General features: G+C 36.4%; 2 protein-coding genes across 2 annotated transcripts in view; both read right to left on the bottom strand.

Annotated features, from left to right (window-relative positions):
* Positions 1 to 695, bottom strand: part of LOC126490645 (olfactory receptor 147-like) — a 7997-nt gene extending 7302 nt beyond the window's left edge. Inside the window, exon 1 of the mRNA XM_050125714.1 lies at positions 8 to 695. Coding sequence (XP_049981671.1) covers positions 8 to 689 — 682 coding nt within the window. The 5' untranslated portion in view covers positions 690 to 695. The remainder of the gene's footprint in view (positions 1 to 7) is intronic.
* Positions 696 to 6789: 6094 nt separating this feature from the next.
* Positions 6790 to 7731, bottom strand: LOC126490621 (olfactory receptor 145-like). The gene has a single exon (XM_050125685.1). It carries the CDS (start codon positions 7729 to 7731, stop codon positions 6790 to 6792), a length of 942 nt encoding a protein of 313 aa, XP_049981642.1.
* Positions 7732 to 13276: the final 5545 nt, after the last annotated feature.

Here is a 13276-nt window from a genome sequence, read left to right as displayed (position 1 = left end):
GCAGAACGAATGCCAAGGATGTTGGAAAGAATCAAGGTGTAAGAAATAAAGATAGTCAGGCTGGGCACTGTTACATTGACACCCACAACAATGAAAACCACCAGCTCATTGATGTAGGTACTTGTGCAGGAGAGCTTCAGGAGAGGAGGTATATCACACATGTAGTGATTGATGATGTTGCCATCACAGAAGCTCAGATTTAGCATGCAAACTATGTGGGCCATTGAACCCACAAACCCCATCACATACACACCAAACGTCATTAAGTGGCAGACCTGATAGGACATGGTGACCTGATAGAGCAAGGGCTTACAGATGGCAGCATATCTGTCATAGGCCATGGCTGTCAAAATATAACATTCATCTATAACAAAGAAGGCAAAGAAGAAGAGCTGAGTCATGCATTCTGCATGGGAGATGGTGTTCTGCTTCACAAAACTCACCAGCATTTTGGGAGTTATGACAGATGAGTAACAGAGATCTGTGAAGGAAAGGTTGAAGAGAAAGTAGTACATGGGTGTGTGCAGGTGAGGGTTCAAAATAATCAGAACAATCATGCCAAGGTTCCCCACCATGGAGACCACATAGATTCCCAAGAAGAGGAAGAAGAGAGGTATCTGGAGCTCTGGCTTCTGTGTCAATCCCAGCAGGATAAACTCCTTCACAGAACAGACATTTTCTGATGCCATTCCTTGGTTTATAGCTGTGAGAACAGTAAAAATATTAAAATTAGGATAAATTCAAGGCACTCTCCAAACTACCCAATTAAAATGAGACTAAGTACCGGAATGTAAGGATAAATTGAATCTCACACTTCTCTGTGAATTTGTTTTATACATTTTATAAGAGCTCATGTACAGAAGTAAAAATAAATATGTAAAGGCCATTTCCTTGGGAATAATATTCAGGCACCAGTGGCCATTTTTGGTTCTGAACCATTTCTGTCCTGCTTCTAGCTTGACAACCCATATCCCAATTCAGGCTCAATGGTCACTTCAAAAGAGAAGACACAAGGCACCTGAAAGACTCACTGGATTGCTCAGATGTGTTTTGATGAAAAAAAAAAAGCCAAACCAAAGAAAGAAGAAAGAAAGAAAGAAAGAAAGAAAGAAAGAAAGAAAGAAAGAAAGAAAGAAAGAAAGAAAGAAAGAAAGAAAGAAAGAAAAAAGATTGATTCAGTTTAGCACTTACCTCTCTCCCTGCAATACGTACAATTAACCTTGCTATCTCTTCTTGTCTCCTCCCACAAAGGGGCAAGAACAGGTAACACTGATGGATTGTCAGGCGTATAATGAGAGAAAAATGCTGTTTTCTGTTCTCAGCATTTGGGCTGTTTGGTGATAAGTGGAATTGATTCTGGACTGGATAAGCCAAGGATCTCCTTCCTCTAGATTCTAAGAAGCCATGATTTCTGGCTTGAGCTTTCCCCAGATGTCCTCTCTCACTCAGAAGTTGGAAAATAGCATCTTTTGATGTCACAAGTGCCACCTAGTAATGACCCAAGAGGTTTCTATGAGTTTTTAGTCTTAGAGACCTGAATAAAAGTTGAAAGGCTTGTGATTGCCAGTTATTGTCCTCAGAGATCTGGCTTTGCCACTCCAGTACTTACAAACTAGTTCAACAATAATGACATTGGCATATTGGAGGTATATATTGTCATTTTCTTTCAATGTGATTGTTTAAAATTTTATATACAAACACAATATGTTTTGATCAAATTCATCCTAATTCTTTTTCCACGATTCTCACCCATTATACTGACACTCTTCCCTCTCAACTTCACCTTTTCTTTTCTCTTACATTTTTTTAAACCACTGAGTCCACTCCACTGCCAGTATGTATATGAGTGGAGGGGTGTCTAAGTGAGTTTAGGTGGCTTCTCTAGTGGCACATGCTTGAAGAAAAATTACTAGGTTTATATGAGTAACTATCTACCAACAGTTCCTCAGTTGTAGGTAGAATGTTGTGACCATATCCTCCCTCCATGCTTGGATTTTGGTGGGCTTGATCTTAGCATATTTTCTCACTGTTGCAACCACTTTGAATGTATTTGAGCCGTGAACATGCTTAACCCTGAAAATGTAATTTCAGTTTAATCATCTATCACCTTTGGCTTTTTCAGTTTTTTAATTCCCACTTCCATTATAATCTGTGAGTCTTGAGAGAAATGTGGATGTCCCATGTAGGAGTAAGCACTCACAGTCCCTTATTGTCTACCTGATGACCAGCTTTGGATGTCTTTGTTAACTATCATCTACTGCCAAAGGAAGCACCTCTAATGAAGGTTGAGAGATACATTAATCCATAGGTATAACATATAATGGAATTCTATTGCTTTTCAGTTTAATAATATATCCCCAGCAGAGAAATAATCATAGGTACTTCTCTAGGACTTATGACCTATCTATTCTCATGCCCCAAGAACCATGCTAAGAAGGAGTACTGGTTGTGAAGTAAGCCGGATATCCAATCTAAAAGTGATTGGTTACTCCCCAACACTAGTCGGGATGGCCTGCCAGACCAACCTTTACTGTAGCTCTTAGTATTCACGCCTGATTATTGATTATTATAGTTCTCCTTTAATAACATGCAGAATACTTTAAAAGCTGGATAATACCAGATTCACCTCTCAACTTCTTACACAAGACATAGCAAATTTTCCAGTAATGTTATATCCTGCTATTTCTTTAACTGCACAGAACAGTTGAAAGGCAGCTATCAGGAAAGGCTCAGTTTTCACAAGCCTTTGAATCATGGTGAGGGACATTAATATTTGTGATGACTTCATATAACACAAGCAAAATTATCACACCTTCTTTTCAGGTCTGTGTGTTTGAGAAGTGGATAAAAGTTTGGCATTGTATGTAGGTCTGTATGATCTAAATCAATTGTTTTTATGTTTTAAATCACCAAAAAATAAAAAAGGTTCAAAAAGTACACATGTTAACATATAATGTTTTTAGAGCTAGACCAATACAAAAGCTAGTTTTAGATAGACACAAGCTCCATTTCCCCTTGTTCTAACTTGAATAATGGAGTCTTCTGAAATAGGGTCGAATCATCAAGTTTAGGGAAAATTAAGAGCACTGTATATACCTGTAATATTAGGGGATCTGTGGGGACACAATCAGCTAACAACTCCAAAAAGGTAGCTCATTCCTGGTTTTAGGTTTTATTTGCCAGCCTGTGGTATCTAGTAGAAACACTTTCTCCAAATGACAAGGTTTTTCAACTTAAACTCATTTTAGACATGAAAATATGTTAGGACATTTATACTGTATTTACACATGTGTTTCTCAAAGGTCTTTAGTGCTAGCTATTCCTCCTCAAATTCCTTCCTCTACTCTGCCCTCACATCTCCTGCCTGTACCAATCCTTTCAGCTCTATTAGTCCCCATTCTGCCTTCACATCATCTGTGCTCTAGTACTACCTGCATTTTATTTCTCCAATAGCTGAAATCTTTTATTCTTGCTTATAACTGTCTATCTTCATTCATATAACACATGTTTCTTTTTTTAGTTTACATATTTTTATTTTCATTTACATGTATATATTTGTGTTGGCAGAAGAGGCATTTGCGATAGGCCTGCAGGTGCAGCTTCAGGCAGAAGAGGGTGCTGATTCTCCCGGGGCTGGTGTCAGAGTTGTGAGCTGCCTCATGTGGGTCCTAGGAGCTGAACTTGGATCCTCTGCAAGAACAATACATACCCTTTGATACTAGCCATTTCCCTAGCCCTTGATACGATTTTTAATAACTTTTAAAAAACAGATCATTATTAGCCAATGATGACAAATCNGGAAAATGGGAGGCTGGGAGAAGGCGGAAACTTTTTTTTCTCAATAAAAAATTTAAAAAAAAAGAAACCTCTCACTGCAGATTTTTCTATTTAAGAGAAAAATAAATCCAGGAATTTCTCAAATGAATCTGAATTATTCCTGATACTAGAAAACTACTAAGAGACCAAAAATTCCTTAGGGCAAACTTGAAATGTTTCCTACAGGACAGACATTCCTGGGGGTCCCTAGTGATAAGGACTTGATGACTCATTAAAAATATGTTCTATATTAAATGTTAAATACTTTTTCTTTGGTTTGTTTTTGTTTTGATTTTTTTTTGGCCAACATGTTAACATGATATAACCCATTCATGGCATTGGAGGTTTTAGTTAGTGCCATATAATGTCTTGTTGGGTTTTGTCTCCCCCAAAATGGTGACTCCTTTTAATTAGGAAACTTCTACAATAGAAGCGTTTCACAAATTTTTTCAAAAATCCTTCACTGTTAGTTGCCTCTTTGCTTAAAGTTGTTTACCATATCCTCAGAATCTTGCAAACCTTTAGTGTTAGTTGTCCCATATTCTCTGGGAGTGTCATACAAATATATAGGTATGTATATATACATATGAACCTACATATACTGATTTGATGAAATCAACTCCTATTTCCTCATTCCTTCTTCGGATCTTTTTTCATGTAACTCATCTTCCTCTCAAATTCATGCCCCCTTTTGATAATATACTGACTCAAATTAGTGCTGTTGTGTCAACATGGGTGCAAAGCCACTGCCTGCTACATAGGCATCCTAGCAATGCCACTTGCTTAACAATACTGACTCTACCTACTCTATATCACCTATTGGGTGATATAGTAACACGGAATAAGAGGGACTCATGAACCCATACCACTAACCAAGGAACTATTGTTAGGTGATAGCTCTTAGTGGAAAGAGAATCAGTTTTCTTTGAGGATATAACCCCTGTCAGGTTGATCATGCTCAAGGGTTGACCCCACACCCATGAGTTTATGTCCTGCACATATAAAACTAGGTGGATTGTTTAAAAACAAAACAAAAATAGGAAATGAAATTGGGAGAGGATAGAAAGATAAGGAATGGATCTGCCTAAGGGAAGATTCAGCTGAATATGATAAAAGTACATTGTCTGATATTCTCAAAAATGAATTAAAATATTATATTAAAATAGAATTATAATACAGTGTCTAAAATATCTTTGCAAGAAAAATTTTCAATCAAACCATACCTAGACTTAAGGATTAAATTCTTTCAATTTTATGCCTCCAATGTACATGTGGATAAACATGGAGTGACTATAGACAGTTTCTAAGTCCATTTTACAATGATGCTGTCTCATCTCTTCCTTTTTTTCCATTTGCATTAGCTCACATCACTCTACTTCAATGACAGAAAACTATATCAAGTGGTAACCTCTAACTAAGGCATAGAGAACTTCATATTTCTTTTGCTATGATGCCTTACAAGCCTGACACTTTCATCTTTATCGGTCAAGGCTGATTTAACACAGAAAGTTTCATATTGCACTCTATTTTAATGACTATAAAATATATTAACTAAACTATATATCTCTTGATGCTCTTTAAATGCTTGAGGATAAATGTCAAATAAATTCATGTCTTAGTTTTAAAGCACTAATTTGGATGAACAATAGATGAGACAATGTACAAAATTTGAATAAACTTAAGGAATAAGAACAAAAAAAAGTAGCTTTCCAATGAAACATAGAGGAAACAATGAAAAAATAACTGAAAAAAGCTTCAGAGATACCTCAGCCAAATTCTGGAAAGATGGGAGCAAGCACAATTAGAAAAAAAAAATGAAGACATACAGCTAAGACCATCTATGTAAGAGACAAGTCCCACACAGTGAAGCCTCACAGCATTCATTAACAAATGTATTGTCTAAGCTACATAAAAACTTTTGTAGCAAGTATTTGGATATACGTGATTCATAACTTTCCACCAAAGAGTTAAAATTAACAAATATCTTGCAGTGATTTATTTTGTTACCTGGTTTGCTCGACATATATACTTACAATTATTCTTCTAACTAAAAGGAACTGCTTTATATTCAGTAGTAAAATCAAAATATTGGCATGTTCATTGTGTATTACACAATCGTGAATTTTTAAAATTCAGAAATATCCTTTCCAGAGTGTTCAAAATTTTATTCATACTTACTAGACCATATTCTCAAATATAGTATATTCATAATTTCTAATTTTTAATATACACATATCTAGTCATAATATATTCTATCAGGTGTACAGGTGAAACAGCTATTTGAAATTTTTATATGTTAATTTTTCAAACTTTAATTTCCTTTAAACACCCAATGAGAATTAAAATACATATGCAAATGTGATAGCTTTGCACTTTTTATTTTTTAATGACAAAAAAAATTCTGTACATGTATGAGGTACAGTGGAATGGTATCACAGAGGGAGACATTTGTCAGTGATTAAATTGGTCCATTTCACAAGTCTGTCATCCCACACTCTTACTATTTCCTCACTAAGACATCTCAAGTCTATTCTTCTAACAGTTTTGAGCTACAAATTGTTGACTTTCCTTAAAACATGTTCCTTGTACCTGTAACCTTGAACAGCTTAATCCCCTGGTTCTCTTCTCAACACATCCACACCTTCTAAATGTTAAACTTCAGTCAACTGACTTTTCAACACTGGAAGCATTATCATGACCAATTGTATTTCCAGAACTTGGCCAGCTTGTGAATTGATTATTCTTTATCAATCAGTGCAGCCTGCACATGAGTCTCAGAACATATAGGTGTCACACATGTCAGAGGCTCACATTTCAATTTTGGTTTAGTACCAAGATTTATAAAAATAAATTCAATACAGCACATCCTGTGTTTTTATAAAAGCATTTTATATCCTTGTAAATAAGTGACTCCTCCAATCCTATGCTTCAAATGTGCTAAGAGATATTTCTATAACAAATTCAGATTCTTACTTAGGTTAGCATGCTTTTGTTCAAAGTTTTTCTCAGTGCAATGTGGACATCCTTATTCCGTAAACTGTAGATGAAAGGATTCAGCATTGGGCCCACAATGGTATAAAAAATGGTAGATACTTTATCTTCATCCCCAGATGTACGAGAAGGCTTAAGATACATGAATGCTGAGGCTCCAAAGAAAAGAGAAACAGCTACAACATGGGAGCCACAGGTGCTGAAGGCTTTTGACCTACCCCCTGTGGAATGGATGCCAAGAATGTTGGAAAGGATCAAGGTGTAAGAAATAAAGATAGTCAAGCTGGGCACTGTTACATTGACACCCACAACAATGAAAACCACCAGTTCATTAATGGCAGTATCTGTGCAGGAGAGCTTCCTGAGAGGAGGAATATCACACATGTAGTGATTGATAACGTTGCCATCACAGAAGCTCAGACTTAGCATGCTACAAGTATGGGCCAAGGCTCCCACAAACCCCATCACATACACACCCACCGTCATCAAGTGGCAGACCTGATAGGACATGGTTACCTGGTAAAGCAAAGGCTTACAGATGGCAGCATATCTGTCATAGGCCATGGCTGTCAAAATGTAACATTCATCTATAACAAAGAAGCAGAAGAAGAAGAGCTGAGTCATGCACTCAGCATGGGAGATGGTGTTCTGCTTCACAAAACTCACCAGCATTTTGGGTGTGATGACAGAGGAGTAGCAGAGATCTGTGAAGGAAAGGTTGAAGAGAAAATAGTACATGGGGGTGTGCAGGTGAGGGTTCAAAATAATCAGAACAATCAAGCCCAGGTTCCCCACCATGGAGACCACATAGATTCCCAAGAAGAGGAAGAAGAGAGGCAGCTGGAGCTCTGGCTGTTGTGTCAAACCCAGCAGGATGAACTCCTTCACAGAAGAGTCATTTTCTGAAGCCATTCCTCGAGTCATAGCTGAGAATGGGAATAATAGGGATATTAAGATAATATCCCAACTTTCACAAGAAAACCCACATGATGAGACTGAGAGGCAGAATGGGGAGAGAAACTNATTGAATGTTCAATTCAAGCTCACACTTCTCTGTGCTTTTTCTTTCTACATATCATGGATATTTATGTGCAAAAATAAACATAAAAGTGTGCAAGGTCATTTCTCTGAAAATAATATTCAGGGAACCAGTTACTCTATTTGGTTCTACTGCATTTCTGTTCTGCTTCTACCATCAAAATCTACCTCTTCTTTAAGGTTCAGCGATTATTTCAGAAAAGAAGACACAAGGCACATCATAGATTCAAGGTGTTCTGGAGAAAGAAAAACAAGAATGTATTCAACTCAATACTTACCCCTATGCAAGGAAAACTCATCAGTGACCTCACTGAGTCTTTTTTTCTTTCACAGATGGGCAAGTACTTAATGCATTAAGAGCTATATAGGTGCATAGCCCCAAAAGTGTGTGTGTGTGTGTGTATGTGTGTGTGTGTAACACTTTTCTGTTGTTACTACATTTGCCTTTCTGATGATGAGGGAAATTAATTTTGGACTGGCAAAATCAGAGCCATCATTTCTAGAGATTATATAAAGTCATGATAGTAGATCATTATTTCCAGTTGTGACTTTTCCAAGGTTGTCTTCTCTAGCCCAGAGGTTGTTAAATAGCATCTACTGGTGTATTAAAGAGCCAAATGATTATGACTCAAGAGAGTTTTATGAGACTGTAATCTCAGGACCTCATTAAATATTGAAAAGTTTTTCTTTCCCAGGTATTTTCCCCAAGAGATCAGGCTTTATTGCTTTGGTACTTAGGGACTAGTTCAACAGTAGTGACATTGGCTTATTAGAGGTATGCAATTTTGTTTTCTATTTATTGTTTAAAAATTTTACACATATATACAATGTGTTTTCACCAAAGTCACCCTGAATCCTTTCTCTGTAGTTCCTCCCTCCATCTTCCTATCACTATACTCTCACAATTTCACCCTTTTTGTTCTTACTGTTTAACCTACTGTGTCCAATCAGTATTGTCAATACGTATATTAATGTAGGGATATCTATGTGACTATAAGCATTCTCTCCAGGGCCCCATCCTTGAAACTGACTATGTTTCTTCCAGTAGCTACCAACTAACAGTAGTTCTTCTCCTCTAAGTAGAAATTCATAACTGTATCTTTCCTCAAGGCCTGTATTTTGTAATGTTTAATTTTATACAGGTCTTCTTCATACTGTTGATACCAACGTGAGTTTATTTGAAAAGTGAACATGTGGAGGCCTCAAAACATGATTTCAGTGTAGTTATCTATCACTTCTGGCTTTTGCAATCTTCCCACCCTAATTTACCTATGATCCCTTTGTCTTGGGAGAAGGGCTATGATGTACAGGTCTAAGACTGAGGACTCCCAAACTCTTGTTCTCTGCCCATTTCCCGGTTATGAATGTATGTGTTAATCACCATTTATGCCAAAAAAAACCCCACATCTCTGATGAAAGTTAAGAATGCACTAATCTATGGGAATAATTTATTATGGAAATTTTTTAGCAATCAGTTTAATATTCGTGGCAGAAAAACAGCCATATGTACTTCCCTGGGGGACTATGACTATCTAGTCTCAAGTAGCTTGCCCTAAGAATTATGCTAAATGAGTTCTATCAGTAGAGCAGTCTGAAATCCAATCAGAGAGTGCTTGCTCACTCACAGAACACTTGCACCAATGCAACAACCAAGGGTATATTCTGCCAGGTCAGCAATTATTGTGGATCTTAGGATCCACAGCTACATAAAATTGATTATTTCTATTTGTCTTTGACAGCATGTCTACATTGTAAGTGCTATCAAACTAGAAAATAGGGATGAAGCTTCTTGTCAGATAAGAGCTTCATTTCCCCATGTTTTGACTTGAATATATGGTATCTTCAGCAAAAGGACCGCACCATCAAGTTACGGGCATAATCAAGGGCAGTAGCAATTGCCTGTAATATTGGAGGATTCTTCAGGACACAACTAGCATACAACTCCAAACAGGTAACCCATTCCTGAATTTCAAATTTATTTGATAGCGTCAGGAGTTTAGGAGGATTGTTGTCTCCAAATTAGAAAGTAACTACATTTAGTTCTTTTTTTATACAAGACTATATCTTAAGATGTTTATACAGAAGAAGGCATACACACAACTTTCTCAAAGGTTTTAATGTTAGTTATCTCTCCCAAACTTCCCCCATTTATTATATCCTCCCATATTCTGTCCCACTCAGTCCTCCTGATGCGTTAGTCTCTGTTCTTCCTTCATCCCATCTGTGCTCCAGATTTGCACACATTTTATTCTTGTCATCTTAGGCACCCTCCAAATGGAAAAGTAGGAAAACCTGTCCAATATACAGGATTCTTTGTACTTTCTGTCGCTAGATGAAATTCTATATATTAGTTTAGAATATCTTCTTTTGTACATATCAAACATAATTCTTAATAAAAGGCTATAATGTCAAAGAGATTTTGTCTACTTCTGAGGCACTTAAAACAATTAAGCCTAACATGAAGGGGATGATCTATAAAAATTGTATGGAAGAATGAATGAATATGTGAACATCCTTTCCCAGTTCTCTAAGAATGCATACTGGATATTGCTCACAATATTTGCCCCAAGGCAAAGAAGTATTAGGAACAAGAGTTCTTATTTATAGACAAGAAGGTAGGCAGTGATGGCAATCATAAAAAATGTCCAGTCACAGTTACCACCCAGAGGTAATTCCAGATTAATGGACAACAAAAGAAATACAATAAAAAGCCATAACTCTCATCCATGAATATCACCCTGATCTTTGAAATAATCCTGAGAGTATGAGGTGTCTCTTTACATACAATAGTTGCATAGACTGAAATCAGAGGAAAATTTGTAATAGTGCAGTATAATGAGGTCTGAAATACCAAAATCTAGATTCTGTTCCTTTTGTAGTGTTTTGGGGATCCATTAAAATGTTCTATTCTCTTGTGGCACATAGCTAAATATCTACAGTACTTAGAAAGATAAATATGACCTGAGAATAATGGGAAAATAACTAGAAGCGGGGAGAGAAGTAGCATGAGTTTCAGATGAAATTACAGCAGTGGGAACAGAAGAAATGGTGAGAAGACCAAATAAATACAGAAATAAACATCAGACTATGGCAAGAATCACACATTATTTCTATAGACAACAAAGCACAAGAGTGGCGAAGTCTAAGAAAAAGTAAATAATGGAGCAGAAAGAATTTTCATGAAAGGAAATACCCCGATTACAGGTTTTTCTATTTAGGATGAAAAGAAATACAGCAATTGTTAAAATTAATCTCAGTTCTTCCTTACTTGCCAAATTAACAAGGGACTAAAAATTCCCTAAAGCTAACATGAAATGTGTCCCTCAGGATAGACATTCCTTGGGGGTCTCAACATGATCAAGACTTTGTGATTCATTCAAACTGTTCTATAAAAAGTTACAAAACTTTCTTGTTGGTTATTTTTGTTTTGATTCTGTTTTTTTATGCATTTCTCTCTTCCAGTAGCATACAAAGTGACTTCTAGCATTATGAATGTTAGTTGGTGGAGCAAAGGTTCTATCTGGGTACTAGATGGATCTCTCCATGTTCACTGACATAATGGACAGCAATTAGGCCTTACTGTCAGGATTTGGTAACATTCAACAATTGTTTTGCCAATGGCCTGTGAGGTTTGGGAAGCCTGACTATAGGACCCTATTGGTCAATAATATGTCAATAAATGTAGCCCTTTCTTGGGAGTAGATAATAGATTAGTGTGAGCTTACTCAAATTAATAATAATAGTGAATAATAGAGTGAATATTTGTGAGTTATTATTTAGAGACAATTACATTGGTATAGATTCTTGTATATTAATACAAAGTTAAATTACACTGAATTATATGCATGCATGCTTCTACCTCTGCTTAAAACATTTTTATATATTGATATTTATCATATCACAATGTACATTTCTACCTCTGATCAAGATACTTATACATTGTTTACATTTTGAGGTCATTTCTCTCATTTGTTGCACAGTTGATTATTGCATAATATTCTCATATGAAGTCTTAGTCTTTAAGTTATATAGGTATTAAAAATATAGATCAATAGTAATCTATGTTTGTCATAGTTAGACTAATCAGGGTCTTTAGATACATACATAGAGATTATATTCTACATAGATAGGTAATTTCAACCACTATAAAAGATGGCATTTAAATAACTTAGGGTTCTGTTAAAGTGAGACACAATTCTGGCAGCTCTGACCTTTTCCTGAGAGAATGTTGAGCACCAAAGACACTCCACTTGGGTTTTGTTTTCTTCTTGGCACCAAAGACACTCCACTTGGGTTTTGTTTTCTTCTTGGCAAAAGTCACCTTTGGGCAAAGAAATGCCCATGCCTCAACCACTGACAAGGTACATGGTATCCGAAAATGGATAAGCAAGACTGTCAAATCTTGCCAAGACAGGGTAAGAAGGCTTTAAAATTTTTCCTGCCTCTAAAAATGGTCTGTTTGTCAGTTATTCTAGGCCTTAACCAAAGTTGGTTGCTTCAACGTTGCAAATGAGACTTTGGGTGATTGCCTAGGTAGCCAGTTGTCTCTGTCATTTGTTTCACATTTTGGAATTTTCTTAATTGCACTACCTGCTTGTTTAAGTAATATTATTTCCTTTCTTGGGTCTTCAATGGGGTTAAAGACTAGATTGCAGTTACTTTTCTCTCATGACTTGGCTAATTTATTTATTATACAAGACTTAAACTAGTTAGGATAAGGTAATTATTAGATATTTGTTCTTATTGTATATAATTTTGTATTAGGATTAGAACTCTCATTTAAACAAAAGGGGGAGGTACTATAAAAAGCCATATAGTTACCCGCCAAATGGGGCATGGTCTCTTATACTATTTATGCCAATGTAGAGCATGCATCCAGCCTCTTTTCTGGCTGCAGGATTCAGTTTCTGTTCTCCATTCCAGCAGAGGATTCTGTTTTGTGAGTCTAGCCTTAAATAAATAACTGTCTACTTTTCTCCATTCTGAGCTAGTGGGGGATTTCTTTTATGCATCCTTCATCTTCAAGTAGAAATTTTAGTTCCTGGCATAATACGTCTAGTATTGTCTTCAGCATTATATAGTGATACCATTTAAATTAAATTAAATTAGGAAATGTCTACAGTAGAAGGTTTTCATATGACTTTTCAAAAGGACTTTAACCTTACCTGTCCCTTCCCATATTCTCTGAGAACTTCATATGTGCATTCAATGAGTTTTGGTTAATCCAACTCCCATTCCTTCTCTAGTTCCTCTTATAACCGGTCTGCTACATCCTCCTCTCACATTTATATCCTCGTTTTATAGCCCACTGAATCAAATCAGTGCTGGTGGTGTCATCATGAGTGCATAGCCATCAACTAAAGCATGGGATTCCCTGAAGAAAGCTGACTCTCCCTAGCCTAGTAGCCCTGTTAGTTGATGTAGGAATATG

This window comes from Alexandromys fortis, unplaced genomic scaffold (assembly GCF_014885135.2).
Source record: "Alexandromys fortis isolate MF-2015 unplaced genomic scaffold, M_Fortis_MF-2015_v1.1 scaffold_253, whole genome shotgun sequence".
In the NCBI taxonomy this organism is placed as follows: Eukaryota; Metazoa; Chordata; class Mammalia; order Rodentia; family Cricetidae; genus Alexandromys; species Alexandromys fortis.
This window is presented reverse-complemented; position numbering and strand designations above follow the sequence as displayed.